This window comes from Merops nubicus, unplaced genomic scaffold, assembly GCF_000691845.1.
Source record: "Merops nubicus isolate BGI_N331 unplaced genomic scaffold, ASM69184v1 scaffold13666, whole genome shotgun sequence".
NCBI classification, from domain to species: domain Eukaryota; kingdom Metazoa; phylum Chordata; class Aves; order Coraciiformes; family Meropidae; genus Merops; species Merops nubicus.
The window spans coordinates 3,337-21,354 of NW_008614424.1; the positions used below are offsets into that span (position 1 = coordinate 3,337).

Genomic DNA, 18,018 nt, shown 5'->3' on the forward strand with positions numbered 1-18,018 from the left:
ACCTAAACCTCCTCTGGCACAAAGTGAGGCTGTTTCTTCTTGTCCTGACACTTCTTACTTGGGGGATGCCCCCCACCTTGCTACAACCTCCTTTCAGGTGGTTGTAGAGAGTGAGAAGGTCTCCCCTCAGCCTCTTTTTCTGCAGGCTGAACAACTCCAGCTCCCTCAGCTGCTCCTCACGAGACTTGTACTCTAGACCCTTCACCAGTTTCATTGCCCTTCTCTGGACCCACCCCAGCACCTTGATCTTCTTGTGGTGAAGGGCTCAAAACTGTGTGGTGAAATTCAAGTTGTGGCCTCACCAGGAGCATGATCTCCTGTGGCCTGTCCTCTGCAGACAGTGCTATGGGCATCATTCAGTGCAGAGTACTTCTCACATTGCTCTTAAATGTTTTTAAAAACTTGACACCTTGCAAAATCTCCAATCCCAAGGTAACTTTCTATAAAGTTAGACATTTATTTGTGTTTTGAAGTGTTGTGGGGTGACCTTGGCTGGCCCCCAGATGCCCACTCAGCCACTCTCACTCCTCAGCAGGACAGGGAGAAGAAAATAAGACTCATGGGTCAAGATAAAAGCAGTTTAATAAAAGAAACTACAGGTTCTGTGCAGAAGCAAAGCAAAAATGAAGGCAATTTATTCTCTATTCCCATCAGCAGGAGATGTCCAGGGACTTTGTGGAAAGCTGGACCCCAATGTGCAACAAATATCTTCATACCAAATGCTCCCCCCAGGCAGCAGCCAACACAAGGGTGTTGATGAAGCTTCTGTGGAGCATTTCCTCTTGTTTTTTGGTTGTTTTTTTTCCTAATTGCAGCCTAAGGTGTAATTAAGAAAAACTATGAAAAACAGGCTTTAAGATACAATGTTCCTGAAGATTCTTTCAAGACTTGGTGTTTTTTTTCTGTGGAGGACAGACTCATCCAAATTACACATGCATGGAGTCTGCTTTCACACAGATTTTACAGACAAACCCAATAATCCAGCCCCCTATTAGGGAAGCTAGACAATGTTTGTGTGCAAGCCCTCCACTGGGTTTGGAATTTGTCGTGCCAGACCAATCTATAATCAAATCTCTGGGGCTTTTTATTTAATAACAGGACAGATATGGCTTCATGAAGTCTGAGGGAGTTTCTTTGTGTTCACAAATAACAGGCACTCTTCTGAAAATCTCGAGTTAAGAGGCAAATATTCATTTAGCAGAGCTCAGAACTACATGGAGCTGAGTTTATTTCTTAACAAATAAACTCTCTAGGGAGTGTTCAAGAGGTGGTGTTCTGAGCTACCAAGCTCACGTTGTTGTTTCTTTCTCCAAAACAAAAGCCAAGTTAGTTTTTAAATTCTTTTTTAACATTAAAAATGAAACCTGTTGCTTTGTGGGCTCAGTGATCTCTGGAGGTGCCTTCCAACCCCTAACACTCTGTGATTCTGTTGACTCAAAACCTAGCTGTGTCCTTGTTGTGCCTTGTGGGATCAGTGTGTTTTTAAAAGGAAGATTTTTAAAAGGAAGATCCTGAAGTAACTTGGAGACTTGTTGGTGTAGAGTTGTAGCAGAGCTTGAAGTTGAGTCTTGAGCACAGCCTCAAGTGGAGGTGGGCAGGTATCTAACATCTCAGGAGAGAGAGTTGGGGAAACACTTGTTTGTGCAAAATCTGTAATTAAACTATTTGAACCAACAGAGGAGAGCAGCAGTGCTGGGACAGTTGGCAAAGACAACACAGTTGGCTGAGAGAATTGTGATTAAAGTTTGGAAAAAAACCCAAACAACTGTTTTCTGCTTTAGGTGGTACATCTTTCAGCCTGCTCTTCAGTTTGCTGGGTTGCTTTTATCTATTTTTCTGTGGCTTGCAGGAGAAACTGGTACGTTTTCCAGTTGGAGGATAAGTAAGACTGCTTTTCACATGCACTAAGAGAGGTTTCATTCCCTCCCTGTGTTTGCTTTGTTGTTTATAGCAGAGGATTTCTGGGGTTGCTGAGACAACACAGCGTTTCCTTTGAACTTGAAGCTGATATTGTTTGGATGAATCATGGTTTCAGACTATTTCTCTTTCACAGAATCAAAGAGTCATTTGGGTTGGAGAAAACTTTTAAGGCCATCGAGTCCAACCTTTGCTTGCAGGAAGGAGTGTTGGGTGGGTTAATTCAGTTCAGAGTGAGGTAATTCAGCAGTTTAGGGCAAGCAAGTGGTTAAGCTCTTTAAGAACAGATGAACTGTGCAAGATTACCTTTAAGAATCACAGAATCCTTTAGGTTGGAAGAGAGCTACAAGATCATCAAGTCCAACCATCAAGCCAACACTACTAAGTCCTCTGCTAAGCTTTTAAACCTTTTTAACCTTTTAAACTGTTGAGGGGCAGAATACAGTCATTAATACACAGGCACCTGGAAAGCTTTCTCCCATCAGTTCCTTTTTGGTGCCCTTTGCAGCAGTCTCTCACTGGTTGTTTCCAAGTTTATTTTAACAGAAAGGAGGTTGATGTCCTCAAACAGGCATTCAGCTCTCTGGCATTTTAGGGCTGCAGGTAAGGAAGAAAGAGGTAGAGGAAAAACCTTGAGGATTTGAGCCAGCTAGGTTTCCAAGGGAAGCAGTCCAAATAGTTCCCAGATTGCCACAAACTGTGAAATTGTTTACAGTCAGTTCTAACTGGAGGATCCCCAGCGGGGCCAGACGTGGTGGCTGTTGGCAGAGCTGTCAGGGTGAGGTGTCTGGGAAGTGAACTTCTAGAGGTGGGGACGTGTGGTCAGAGTGCTGGCAGCTCAACCTCCCTAAAGACGTCTTGCAGGAGGAGAGGAGAGGTTCAGACTGAGGTACAGCTGAGATTCTGTAGGGATTTAGGGTTTGTTTTCATTTGAGGACTTGTAGCCAACATTCTGCCTCTTTCTTTCCAACTTCTGCTTAGCTGTAAGCTGTTTCATTGCAGAGTGAATTGACTGAGCTTGTCAATTATCCACCTTTTTAGCAGTAATTCAAGACAGAGGCCGTTCAGGGGATGGTAAAGATGAAGCTTTCCTGTCTGACAGACTTCTTCCTGAAATGTTACCCCCTTTCTGGATCTGCAAACACTGACAAGAAGTCTTTGGCTTTGTGTTGCCTGCAAGTCCCCAATTTTTATTCTGTTTTATTCTATTTATTCTGTTGGTTTCAAAGCAGCAACAAGCACTGCAGATTAGTTTTGGCAGGAAGATGAAAATTCTGTGATTGTGAGACAAGCCTATTTATTTTGCTTTTATAAATAATTAAGAGCTAAGTGTTTTAAATTCCTCTTCTAAAACGAAGTTGAAATAGTGTCTAACAAATCCATTTGTTACGGAGACATTTGGAGACTGAGGAAAATGGGAGCAGGAAGGGAAAGTGCATCTTTGAAAATGGAAGTGGGAAAGAAGACTGTCATTAAAAACATGATAAAAAGGCACAGGCATATGGTGAGTCTTCAGTTTTGTTTCTTTTCAATCACAACAGCATGTTTTTCTATAAATGATGTAGTGTAGAGAAATTGAAATTATCTCACCGGATACTCTTCAGCCAGTAGTACCCTGGAGAAAAATTTAGATTATCATTTCATTATTATAATGGTCATTTCTGTCTTTAAAATATATAAATACCTCAAGTTAACTTTATTTTTAAAGATCTGTTTTGTCTTGGTTTTTACATTAGGATGCCAGGTTTTCTCCTTCCCTCTTATCTCCTCAGGCACCCAAATATAATATTGACACTGATGGTTTTATGATAGCAAAGAACTTCTTAGGATGTTTCTGAATGTATTAGAGCTCACTTGTATCTTTTCAAGAAGCCTGACCCCTTCCTAAAACCATTCAGTCTATATTCTCTTTTCCAATTTACCTCCTAAACCATCAAGTCACATAAAAGAGGAAGAAGTGATGTTGTGTGGTTGTTTCCTTAAGGATCTTTTTTGGTAGGAACAACTAAAATATGTGTGCCTGCATGTTTAAAATTATATATATATGTAGTTAAAATGCATTAATTCAGGAGGATGATCTTCATGTTAAAATGAAAGGGCTGAGCTTTTTCTGTCCTGCTTAGATGAGCCACTTTTCCTAGATCTCCAGTCTTTGCCTTCTGTAGTGTTAGTAATGGGGTTGTGAGATGACATGAGGAGAAAGTTCTTCAGTGTGAGGGTGACAGATCCCTGGAATAGGTTGCCCAGAGAGGTGGTGGAGGCCCCATCCCTGGGGACATTCCAGACCAGGCTGGATGAAGCTCTGAGCAGCTTGATCTAGTTGGAGATGTCCCTGCTTGTGGTGGGGGGTTGGACTAGATGAGCTTTGGAGGTCCCTTCCAGCCCAGACATTCTGTGATTCTCTGATTCCTCTTTCTTCTGGCATGCTGCCTGATATCTTCTGCTCACTGTACCTTGTCTCTCTGCCAGTCTTATGCCTCATCTTATGCCTGTGCTTGAGGCACCCCACGTTCTCTGGACAACACAAAAGAACATTCAGATTTTGCTTCACAATAGTTTTAAATCTTTCTGGAATAAGCCACAAGTATAATCAACCTGGTATACAAATGTACAGTGTCCTGCAGTTTTATCCACTTAGAAATTAAGCTTAGCTGCCCCATTATACAGATATATCAGATGGGCTGATAAAAGGGCAGAACAGAGACGTTTGGAAGTATGGGAGGAGCCAATAACAGAAGGTTTGTTTCCCTTCTGGGTGCTAATTGATTGAATATGATGACCAGATCTTAAGGCTGTCTGTCAAGGATGCTCTTCACTGCAAAAAGGGGGACTGATAAAGGGAGAAGCAACAAATAGAACACAAAGAGACACAAACCTGGGCAGACAAGCCTGAAGGAGGCAAAGACAAGGGCTGGACTTTGCCAGACACACTAATAGATGGACTACTCATAACCTCACTTGATAGTCACGTTGCACAGAAGATATCTCTGAGTTAGGATTCCTTTTGAAGCTTAGCCTCAGGTTCTTCTACCCTGTCCACAGTGTGGACCAGTCACCACCAGAGCATGATTTCATCAGCATCAGGACAATTCTAGAGGAAGTATCCACAGACATGTGAGCTTCATTAAAAATATCTGTGATGCCAAGCAGATATTACTTTTTTTTTTCATGTTAATTGCATTAGGGCATCACTTGAAGTAGCTGAAGTTGAGCATCAAGTAATAGAGAAAGTTATTCAGTTATATCACTCTCAGAATCCTAAAGTCTGTCTTATTTATCTTTGCAACTATTTATCCTCACAACCTTGGCCCAAAAAGCTTTTAATCGTTTGCAACACTAGCCTCAGAGAGGAGAAATGGGAGCTTAATGGTTTAAATCAATCATTCCCATTTTATCAAAGCAGAAAATCAAATGCATAAGGAATTGTTATTTATTGTTATTCATATAATCTCATGTTCTGTTCTGGAGGAAGAGAGGTAGAATTGGAGTCTTCAGTTATGATTGTGGTGCCAGTCTCAATATTAGAGCTGAAATTGTCTTATATTCTTATGATTCATTGCTCAGCCTTCAACATAAGTGGTTGAAGATGTCACCTTCAGAAAACCTAATGGATTTTCTGAACATGTACTAATTGCAACACTTTTAATGCCAGGATTTCAGGACTTAAAAGTTAGTTATAAATCATATCCGATATTAATAATCTGAAACATTTTGTTATTTAACACTGGCAACTGCACTTCTTTATGCCATTTCCATTCAGCTGATCCTCTTCTCTGTCTGCCTATCTAGTTTTTATGAATGGGGAAGGACTCCCTTTGCTTTGATGGGGTGTGTGCCTGGGTGACACTGGGTGTCTGATGGAAAATAGGAGATTCAGCCCCCCACAGGCTGGAGTCATCCACCTCCATTTAACACAAGACACTAGGACTCCTTACAACAGAACTAACATGCTGAATTTGCATCTTTCAGACTATATGACAGGTTGTTTTGTGCAGCAACAGATTGTCATTATTATTATTGTTATATAATTGTCCTGATGTGGTCATTCTGGTCATTTCCTGTGTCGTTTGTGTTTGGGCCATGGGGTTGTTGTAGCAGGATGTGCCCCACGGGGTGCTGAGTTCCCTTAATTCTCACAGAATTACAAAAACTTTAACCTTCTGTATCTCACAGGAGTTTCCATCTCTAGCCCATCATCTGCTTACTTCTTATATTACTAATATTCTGGTTGGAAGCAAAATCAGGTGCTGCCTGAACCTCCAAGGTGCAGTAGTGTAAATGAAGACAAGAGAAGTAGGTGTGAAGCTATATTGTTACATTTATTTTATTAGCTTGTTTTGGATGAGATTTTGCAGGATTTATTTACCTCTATGGCCTTAAGTTGCACCAGGGGAGGTTTAGATTGGATATTAGAAGGATTTTAGTTAGGAAAAGAGTGGTGAGGCCTTGGAGCAGGCTGCCCAGGGAGGTGGTGGGGTCACCAGACCTGGAGGGGTTCAAAAAACATGTGGACTTCAGGACACAGTTTATTGGTCATGGTGGTGTTGGGTTGATGCTTGGACTTGGTGATCTTTGAGTCTTTTCCAACCTTTTTGGTGGTATGAGTCTCTGTCATCTTTGAGATGCTCAGCAAAATAGGGGAGCAAATTTTGTTGCCCATATTGGGTATTGTGAAGCCTCATGTAGTGGAGCTGCCTGTGTCTGGTCCAAGTACAGAATTACTGAGTAGGGGGCTAAGAGGGTCTTAGTCCTTGGCTTTCACTCCCCTGCTACCAGGGTGGGCACTTCTGTGAGGAGTCAAAAGGCAAAAGCTGTACAACTGTGCAGAGCTGCAGAGTTTGGGTTTCTTACCCCCAAAAGAAAGAGCAGTGGAGCTGCTCTTGCCCAGTGCTTCTGTTGGGTGATGTTGCAGAGAGGTTGGCTCCTTACTTCCTAGTGCCCTGTGTAAATACAGCTGAGCACAAAAAAGCAGTGAAACTTCTCTGTCCCATCCACACAATAATTCCTTTAGATATATCAGGATTTCAGGCCCTAGCAGCATTTCTGGTTAATACCTGCTTCTAATCTTTGAAACGTTTGTTTTGTGACAGAAGATTAATCACAGGGAATCATCTATTCTGAAGGTCTTGGGTTTATTCTTCATTGCTGGAAGATACATATATTTAAAAGGCAATGAGCATCTTCTCCTAGGAATGTGCATATTGCCTTCATCTGTCTCCCTTCATCTGCTCCCTGTTGACAAGTCCTATAGAATTATTTCCAGCCTCTTTGAATGTTTTTCCCCTTATTCAGCTGTAGGCAGGACAACAAATCAGAGCTGCAGTATAAAATGCATTTGGCTGGGGAATGGCTGTGGTGAATTCAATGCCATGCTGGTGACTTGCTGTATTTCAAGGCAGAAGAGCTACATTTGATCTTGGGGGTGGAAGAGAAAACCACAGTGTGCAGGCTGGTGGCTGCTCTGTCCTTAATTTATTGGCAGTTGGGGGGGAAGAAAAAATCTGCATTTTCTTTTGATTTTTTTAGGCCAGATACTAGCCTGAATTATGGTGCCAGCTATTTCATCAAGAGTCAAGTGGAAGATTTAACTCCTTGGAGAGCTGTGTGTAGTTCTGAGCCATAACTAAGGCTTTCAACTGTCACACTCTGGCAAACCACAGTGAAGAGTGATAGGTAAAAAGCCACTGCTCCTTTAAATCAGTATCCCCACTGACTCAGAATATATATATTGATTTTTTTTTTCCTCTTTATTCTCACCAACAGTTTCAATTAAGATTCAGCAGGTCCACTCTGAGAAAACCCAGTACAAAATGCTGCATCAGATTTGGGTTTAGTGCTGCTTTTTACATTCTGTTTAAGGAATGGGCATTTAAAAGGGATTATATCTGTAGCAAATTAACACGTGGATCTGAGAGGCTTGTGTAATTGCCTAATTCATAGCTCTTGTTGTAGAATTTTGAGTGTGTAATTACTACAACATATAAATATATATTTCATCAACTTTTTTCAGACAACAGCTCTACAGATTTTAAAAGTCAATTACATTCACCCAGCCATGCTACTCTCTGAATATGGGAGAATCTCAGCATGATTTGGGGGAAAAAAAAAAAGCCCACCACACCATATTTTCCTTGCAAATAGTGTCTGCACCAACAAATCATCTGGACAAAATAATTACATGTTATTTGTCTTTACCCTTTGTAATGCACTCAGCAAATTGCAGTGCTGCACCCACCCATGAACCATTTGCTAATTGGGGGTTTATTGTACATTTGTCAGGCCCTTTACCTGCATTTGTGCCTTTTTGGGGAGGGTCTCTCCAGATGTGCAGCAGCTGTTGTTGCACGTGGCATTGTGTGAGTGTATTCAGCACGGAAGGAAGGTCACCTGAGGCTCTGTTATTCCCCAAGAGGTCTTGAAAGCTGCAGGAGCAATGAGAAGGGGCAGGCTTTAGGGAGAAGAGCAAGATGCATCTGTAGAATAAATGCATCTCAATCAAAAGGTTTGGCTCCTGAGGCACCGTGCTGCCCATTTAGATTTCCATGCTGGCATGTGGCAACTGCAGTAAGTGCTTGAATTAAAAATACTACTGGGAATCTGATGTATTTTGAGTTCTTGGTACAACCATTTATTGTCTGGAAACAGAAAAAGGAGCTGACAGTTTTCTAAGCACCACCTCAGAGCTGTGGGTCATAATTTGGGAACCTTTGGCAAGAAATCTTGAATCCGTGTGTTGTACACATGGATGCCTCTGAAATGTCTTTCAGAGACACACATTTGGAGATGATGTATTTGTGTAGGTCTTTCTGAAGCCCTCTGCTGTTTTACAAACTGAAAATCTCCATTTCCAGCCCGTTTCCATTTCCATTTTCCTAAGCAGGCAAGAAATTTCTCCTTGATTTTAAGATTGTGTGCTGAAGAACTTCACATGTTAAATGCAGCTTCACTGCCATCAACCTTTGGAGGCCTCTGAGAAGTGCTCTCCTACAGGGCTGGGTTTCTACTGATTTGGAAATTAGCAGGTTAAAGTAAAAGAGCTGAAGTGCATACCCTGCATGGCAAATGGAAAGTGTTAAGACATAAATTGCTGGTATTCTTTTCTGTGACTAATTTATGGTGGCTGCACTGAAATGGGGGTTGAAATTTCCTGTATTGTGGTGATAAAATGCTGGAAGAGGAAGAGACCTTCAGCCCTGAGTGATGTCTGAAGTTGTAATGAGGAGAACTCAGGAACAACATCCCCAATCAAATATCCAAATCTGGTCCATGTGAAAGTGGTGCAATGGTCTTGGAGGTGGAAGGAGTGATGAGACTTCCCAGGTCATCTCCAGGAGCCTCTGTCTCATGAACAGGGGCAATATGAGTACAAAGGTTGCACAGAAAACCTCCTTTATGGAAAGGAAAAATGGGAGAAAGGAGATGAAATATAGCTAAGCTGGGGGAGGGGAAGGACTGAAAAACTCCCCAGGTAAAAACAACAGGAAAAATGGTGAAGAACTGCAGAAAAGATGTTTCAAAAAATAATTAAAGCCCAACTATTAAAAAAAAAAAAGGCATTGAGACCCAAAAGAAAAAAAAAATAAGCAATGAAGTGGAGGAAAAGAGATTTGGAGAGAAGATATTGATTTAGCTTTAGCCTGTGGCTCTTTGTGAAACGTGAGTTTAGAGGACCTTTGGTAACCAGATCAATAAAGTCTTTAAAATCATTTAATTAGATTGAAGGCTGAAAGATAAACTCTTTTGATAAAACCTCCTACCTTTATTTTCCAGAACAGGGGGAAAAAAATGTTCACTCCTCGTTTACCTTCCAATTGATTTTCCTTCAAGCTAAGAAAAAAACATGCTACATTTGGGCAGAAGAAGGCAATGGACCTTCTCCTCATTTACAAATGTGGAATAAAAGACAGTGGTCACTTAGGGGTAATTAAAACTGCAGAACAAATGACAAGTCTGGGAAGATTCAGAAGGAAGCAAGTTTAGATATACACATATGAGACAAAATTGCCAGCAATTGTTCAGCAGTAGCAGCTCTGAAGGATGATTTGCCTTATTTCCAGCTGCTAAAAGTAGAGAATTTATTTCTTTCTTTATTTAGGTTGTCCAGGTGTTGAATTTAGAAGCGTGCTGAATTTAAATTCAGGATTTTAGGTTTATGCTGTGTTTTGACAAAAAGAAATCAAAGATCTTCAACTGTTTTATCACATTGGTGCTTGACATTAGTAAATATGTGGTTCCTATTTGCATGAAAGCCATTTGTTTGTTTGGAAAGAAGCAAACATCACAGTACATTTATTGGTCTAAAAGTCTTGACATTATGTTCAGTGAAAATTGACTCTTCTGCCTGTAAGATGCACCCTTGGAAACAAAATAACCCCACTGATGAGAACACATTCATTATATGTGCTACAAAGCTGTTTTCTCTGAAGGGATGTTGTCCTGCATCCTTCTGAAGCTTGGGGTCTTAGAATGCTTTGGGTTGGAAGGGATCTAAAAGCTCAGCTAGTCCAACCCCCCTGCAGGGAGCAGGGACAGCCCCACCCACCGAGCCCCCTAACTCCTGCATCTTAGAATCATAGAATCATAGAATCATTTAGGTTGGAATTCCGAGACCTCCAAGATCATCAAGTCCAACCACCGAGCCACCAGGGCTCCAAAGTCCTCTGCTCAAACAGAATCAGAATCTGTCAGGGCTGGAAGGGACCCCAAGGATCCCCCAGTTCCACCCCCCCTGCCATGAGCAGGGACACCTCCCACTAGATCAGGCTGCCCAGAGCCTCCTCCAGCCTGGCCTTCAAGACCCCCAGGGATGGGGCCTCACCCCCCTCCCTGGGCAACCCATCCCAGGCTCTCCCCACTCTCCTGGGGAAGAACTTCTTCCTCACGGCCAGTCTGAATCTCCCCCCTGCCAGCTCTGCCCCATCCCCCCCAGTCCTGCCACTGCCCCACAGCCTAAAAAGTCCCTCCCCAGCTTTCCTGGAGCCCCCTTCAGATCCTGGAAGGCCACAAGAAGGTCCCCTGGGAGCCTTCTCCTCTCCAGGCTGAACAGCCCCAACTCCCTCAGCCTGTGCTCCCAGCAGAGCTGCTCCAGCCCTCGGATCATTCTCGTGGCTCTTCTCTGGCCGCGCTCCAGCAGCTCCACATCCCTCCTGTCCTGGGGGCTCCAGAGCTGGATGCAGTGCTCCAGGGGGGGTCTCACCAGAGCAGAGCAGAGGGGGAGAATCCCCTCCCTCCACCTGCTGGCCACACTCCTCCTGATGCAGCCCAGGCTCTGGTTGGCTCTCTGGGCTGCAGGTGCACACTGCTGGCTCCTGTTGAGCTTCTCATCTTCATTTCAAGTAGTAATTCCTGAGTGCTAAACCTGCAGTCAATGGAATGCTCCTTCTCCACCATCACACATGAGCTCCAAATGTCACAGGGGGGAGTGTGACAACGTTTTCAATCTCTGCCCTTCTCAGAGTCTTGCCCAGAGAGGGTTGAAGGTGACCTGTTGTTAACTGTACAAGTGAGACTCGATGGTACTTTAGTTTGACCCTGGGTGGATGTCTCTATTTTCCTGTGTTTAAAAGAGCTGATGAAACAGATATTTTTGTTCTCTGTTACTGGGCTGTAATGCCAAAAGAGAGGTCACAGGAACTTACATTTCTACATTAAAGTATCTAAGAGGAGGACGTGGAGTCTGATCTTTGCCACGCTCTGGGAATCAGCAGAGGTGCCTCAAAAGCTGTTCCAGACCTCAGCTGAAACATTCTGGGTTCATTTGGGTTGGGTTTGATCTTTTTTGAAGAGCAAAGGCTTTTCTTCCACCTGAGTGTCAGGCTTTTGAAGTGAGATTTGTGCTTAGAGATGGTTTTTAGCATCTTACCTTAGGAAAATCTCAATTCAGAAGGGTGCATCTGTTGATTTGGTTGCAGCTGCTGTTTGATAAGGAGTGGTTGATGCTTGCAAGTTTTTAGAACTCATTCTGAGTGTTTGTCTGAGCTTTTTATTAATTCTCTTTATCTTCTCTTATGCAGGTTACAGATAGAAGAATCCTCTAAACCTGTAAGGCTGTCACAGCAGCTGGAGAAAGCTGTGACCACCAACTATAAACCAGTGGCTAACCATCAATACAATGTAAGCAGCTTCCAGTATTTCCCCTTCTTCTTTTCAGGAGGAGTCTGGCTCAGGACTCCAGATTCACTCTGCTGCTGTCCTGCAGTTGGCCACTGTCTTTGCAAGTGCTCCATGTTACCTGGTTTCTCCCTCATTCTGGCTTCTGGGTATCTTCATTCTGTCTTCTGGGTATCTTCTTTCTGTCCCAAGACCCATATCACCCTTGGGGCTAATTTCTGCTGCTTCTGAGGCCCTTGTGTTCCCTGGTGGAGAGCAGGCTGCCTTACCCAAGTCTTTTCTAGTGGTTTGGTTCCATTCTTCTCTAACCTTTAATTTTTTTAAAGTAATTTTGAAGTTTGGGGCTAAGAAGCAGTTCTGCCTTTGTGCTATGAGAGCTATGGAAGTGCTTCTTTGAGCCAAATACCACAGGAAGGTGGATAAGAGAATTGAATCATTAATTTAGAGTCCTTTCCAGGAGCTGACAACAAGTAGAAAAGAATAACAGCTGCTAATTTTTCAGTTTCATACCTTCATAGTCCATGTTGTTTGCATCATTGGCTTTGTCAATATTACACCCACACTGCTGTTCAGATCAGTTGATGTACATACAAACTAATCTCCTTTTTCTTAAAGATTCTGAGTAATTTCTATGTGTGCCTATATAATTGCTGTTCTGTTGAACATGAGATGTGTTAAGTCACACAGAAAATGAGTCACTGTCTTAATCATTTAAACTTTTGCACTTGTTATTAAGATTTTATTTACATAAAACAAATGACAATACACTGGATGATATTTAAGCCTTATTCTGAAAGGCAGTATGTTTCCACAAGACCCAAAATAATCCTCTCTCTCTCTCATGGGACTGTTTTGTAGTAGTCACTGTTCAAAATCTGATCTATACATAGGTGATCAGACCAATGTCTGATACATTCAGTCATCTTCTGGGGAGTTTCTGAGGAAAGAATGAGTATTTACTAAATAAGAAAGAAACTGGTGGCATTTTGTGAAGGAAGAGATGATAGAATATTAAATGTTGTTTAAATGTGGCTGCTCCATGTCCCCATAAATGAATATACAACAGGAAAGAGGAGGGAAATAAATTACATGAGGATGGGAAATAGCAATACCTTGTTTGAATACAAGGATGGGGAAAGTGATTTCTTTTCCCCTTCCAATAAATTGCATTAAACCTGCCCTTCTTATCAGAAAAAATTGCAATTCTGTTGTGATATATGCCAGGATTTTAACTTGGCTTTTCCTCTGTTGGAAAAGGACCTTAATTTTCTGTATATCTGTAAATATTACTCATGCTTACAAGGTTGCAGTGTTAATGTTCTTGCATCTGGAATCTTTCTGTGCCTCAATTATTTTTCCTAATACAGCAGAAAAGTTCTCTAGTGGCCCTGGTTACCCCTTTAGAGGCTTATTTTCCTCCCCTCTTCCCACTGTCCCATACTAGAGAGGTTTGTACACGTGCTCCAGCAAATGGAAAAACAACTTTCAGACTTCTTTCAAACATCTTCAAATGCAACTTCAGGTTTAGTCTCACTTCTCTCATCACCTTTGTACTGTGTACTGAAGCAGTGTAACACATCAGCTTCAGTGTTAGGGAGACCTTCAAGAAGGCAATTTTGGGAGCTTTTCCAGAAGCTTAGCCACATCCTGGGAAGGTAAACAAAGAGAAATTGATTTCTGTCTGAAGTCTTGCAGGGATAAACTCACAACTTCTACACTCGGCAGCTTCTTCTAAAATAGTCCTTCCTTGAAATCAAATCCTATTTTAATGCTTTTTATATTTCAAACCCACATGATTCTAAAGAAATCTCATTAGTTTACTGTGTACATGGATTCTGTAACACATCCCTCAAAAGAGCTTTAAGCCTACTGCATAAAACATCCTGTTTACAAAGAAAACAGGAAGGGAAAATTAGTGTTGCTAATTAAAACTGGGATCCTTCCAGGATCTGAAGGGGGCTCCAGGAAAGCTGGGGAGGGACTTTTTAGGCTGTGGGGCAGTGGCAGGACTGGGGGGAATGGGGCAGAGCTGGCAGTGGGGAGATTCAGACTGGCCGTGAGGAAGAAGTTCTTCCCCAGGAGAGTGGGGAGAGCCTGGGATGGGTTGCCCAGGGAGGGGGTTGAGGCCCCATCCCTGGGGGTCTTGAAGGCCAGGCTGGAGGAGGCTCTGGGCAGCCTGATCTAGTGGGAGGTGTCCCTGCTCATGGCAGGGGGGTTGGAACTGGGGGATCCTTGGGGTCCCTTCCAGCCCTGACAGATTCTGATTCTGTTTTAGCAGAGGACTTTAGAGCCCTAATGGCTCAATGGTTGGACTGGATGATCTTGGAGCTCTCTTCCAACCTAAAGGATTCTAGGATTCATCTACTCTCACAGTCATGTTTTAACTCAGCACAGTGGTGTAGGGATGGTTGCAAGGCCACTGGTGCACCCTTAGGACAACAAAGTGTGCAGGGTTTAAGAGCTGCATTTAAAACTTATCTTAGTATGGAGCTGTCCCTTTTGTCTTAAAAAGATACATGAATATGGGACATGTCAGTCTAAAGTTGACACTTCATGCTAGCATTGAAAAACATCTGTTATGATCAGACTCCCATTGTGCTGTGTATTTTTTTTGGAAGCCTCATTTCCATCTACAAGAACAATTCAAGTTTCCATCTTCTGAGGTTTGTATTTGAAAACTGCTTCTTTGCTTTATAAGCTGGAGAGAGCCACAGGGAGAACCCACTGGCACATCCAAAATGGGACTGACAGTGCTCCAAATAAACAAATGACTAAGATCATCCCAAAGTGTGTCAGCATCATCATTTTACATGAAATGAAACCCAGAGAGAAATACCTGGCACTCCTAAAGTTGCAGACAGTGCCACGTTAAATTGTGTTCTCAGAAGAAAATGTGTAAGCAACAGCAACTAGAACATTACTGAGAATAATCTCATCTAGTTGGGTGCAAAACATGTTGTTTCTTCCTGCTTGGGCACTGCTTCAGATTGTTTCCCTCTGGCAGCTGAAGGGCAAACACAGGAATCCCTGTCCTGCAGGATCCACTAGCACCTGGGAAGGAAAGCACAGCTACAACTTCATGGAGAGCTCTTCAAAAATAGAATCCTTTAGGTTGGAAGAGAGCTCCAAGATCATCCAGTCCAACCATCAAGCCAACACTCCTGAGTCCTCTGCTCAAACAGACTCAGAATCTGTCAGGGCTGGAAGGGACCCCAAGGATCCCCCAGTTCCAACCCCCCTGCCATGAGCAGGGACACCTCCCACTAGATCAGGCTGCCCAGAGCCTCACCCAAGGGCCATTTGAGCCTCCTTTGGGCACGTGGTTATTATGATGTTTGTGGATTTTCCCCAAGTATGGCAATTTGTAGGTTATTTGATATTTGCCATTATACTTCAGAAGGTGATATCAAGAGAGGTGGAGTGAAAGCACCCTCTCTGTTTGGACTCCTGGACTCACCTTGATTCTTTTGGGCAGTTCTGGACAGATCCTGCAGCCTCTGTTTCTGGGGGTTTATACTGGCTAAAAGCAGAGATACATATCTGAAAAGCTTATTCTGCTGGGGACAAAATGCTTGGTTTATGTTCCTAAAAGAACATTCGAGTGCTCCAAAGAAGATTTTTCAGATGAAAAGCACTGAGTCACTGAACAGTCTTTTATTAAATACGAGTTTTTTATGTCTGAATATTCAGTACTGAGAATGATCCAGCCTTCCATATGGATATCTTTAAACTGTGTTTTCTCTCTGATAGATTGAGTATGAGAAGAGGAAGAAGGAAGATGGAAAACGGGCTCGAGCTGATAAACAGCAAGTGCTGGACATGCTTTTTTCAGCCTTTGAGAAGCATCAGTATTACAACATCAAAGACCTGGTGGACATCACCAAACAGCCAGTGGTGGGTACCAGGAGTCTGCTCACAGAACCATTCTCAGTAGTGGCTCTTCTCTATATTTTCCATAGCCTGAAAACAGTTTAATACATGCTTTGGGCCTTTGAAACAGTTCTTTAATTATGTTTTACCACAAACAGAAATCAAGTTATTTTTAGAGCTGTGTAGGATACCAAGCACTGCAGTGAGTACTCTCCTTCCTGACAGAGATGGTTTGAGTAACTGAAATGGTCTCTGTCTTATTGAGGTTTGCTTTCATACTCTAGAAACCAAATTGTGTAGTGCTCTGACATCTCCTGTGCTGCTGGGGTCCTCACTGAAGGAATATACTGAGGTCCTCACTGAAGGAACATGCTGGGGTCCTCACTGAAGGAATATACTGAGGTCCTCACTGAAGGAATATACTGAGGTCCTCACTGAAGGAACATGCTGGGGTCCTCACTGGAGGAATATACTGAGGTCCTCACTGAAGGAGCAGCCTGGTTCTGTTGCTGGAGTCAGTAGAGAGCTTGTGTGAGTGAACAGCCAGCTTCTGAACTTTATCTTGACATTGTTTCATGGATTTAGTATTAAATCCACACCTTATCCATAGTAGGAGCTCAGACATCACATCAACACCCCCAAAAATCACCTGATTTCTTTTACAAATAGAATAATTTTCAGACTAAGAGTTTAGAAGTTTGATATTGGGGATATATATTTTTTAAAGCACTCTTTTGACACACAGACAAGGAAAGCATGAAGGGGTGTGTTTATATGGTGATTGGTCATCCTGCAGTGTCTGCCCCTTCATCTGTGACCCTTGACTTTGAATCCTTCCCCTTCTGCCCCTGCTCAAGCATTCCTGGAGGGAATTGGGGAAGAGAAGGACACATGAAGCATCTTTGTTTGGTGCTTTTGAGGTTTTTCATTGCTGACTTTGATATCCATCCTCAACCCAGCTGCAGTGCTCAGCAAACTTAAAAGGATTTTAATTATGTCTGAGTCTAAATGGAGCAACAATTTTAGAAGTTTTTTGGGCTGAGGCAGAAGGAGCAGTGACAGCTGGATAATGGATAAAACAATTCCTCTGAAAAAGAGGGGGGGGAATGAAGATGCTTAATAAATTTGGGATGAAATAGATCTGTATCAGAGGATTTGTATAAGGTGCACAATCTGCTTGGTTAAGAGGCCACCCAAAGATGTTACCCACTTCAAATACATGTGCATTTATGGAGTTAGAGTTCCTTGGAAGGAACTAGTTGGGTGATGTGTTCATGTCTTCTATTCCATTAATCTATCTAACGAGTCTGGGAGGCACAGAATGTGTCTGCAGCAAGGGAGCTGAGGAGGAGGGAGGAATAGGAGGAAGATATGGAGGGAGTGGCAAGAAAATGTTAAGGTTGGGGTTGTTTTTTTAAAGATACAGGTGTGACAGGCACTATCTTGCTCCCTTTGGATATAAGTAGGTGCAGATTTAGCCCTTCTAGTCTGACTTCTAGAAATAAAATCACCCACAACTCCCACGTAAGCTGTGGGAGAAGAAAAGTTCCCTTCCTCCTGTGGTGGGATTTACCTCCTGAATGTGCCCTTCTCCCTGCACCAGCTCAAAAGAGGCTGGAAGAGCTGTGCTGCTGACACAAGTTTCTTCACCAAGCACCAAAAGTTGGGCAAGATTAAGACAATTTTTGTTTCAATCCCTGCCCTAAGGATTAGATGTTAGTTATTGGACATATAGAGCAAAATTCTTTCCAGGAATACTTCTGTCACATTTCTGATGAGTTTCTCTGCCTGTCTCTATAGTTCTGCTGTCATCATATGCTCCTGAATATATTCTGCCTGTAGCTTAGCAGCTCTGTGCTCTCTACTTTCATCCCAGCAAATCCAGCCTGATGGGGTTTTTTCAACTATTGTAGTGATACAGGTATATTAAAAAGAAATTGTTGACTAATTTGACCCAACATCACACATTATTTGGGCTATAGCCTTGCATTTATGTTTCCTATTTGAGTCTCTCTAGAAGTCCCCCAGGGCTCCTGAGAGATAAATCAAGCTCTTAAACCCTCTTCCCCCAAGACTGTGTGGTCTCAGTCTCCAGCTCTGTGCAAGAATTGGGGGTTTCTT

At 42.6% G+C, this 18,018-nt stretch overlaps 1 protein-coding gene across 1 annotated transcript; it reads left to right on the forward strand.

The window, feature by feature from the left end:
• Positions 1-11,895: 11,895 nt before the first annotated feature.
• On the forward strand, positions 11,896-15,921 carry LOC103774804 (general transcription factor IIF subunit 2-like; the record flags this gene model as incomplete). Its single annotated transcript, XM_008942232.1, has 2 exons — positions 11,896-12,030; positions 15,778-15,921. Coding segments are annotated over 2 exons (279 nt in total), but the record flags the coding sequence as incomplete, so codon positions are not given.
• Positions 15,922-18,018: the final 2,097 nt, after the last annotated feature.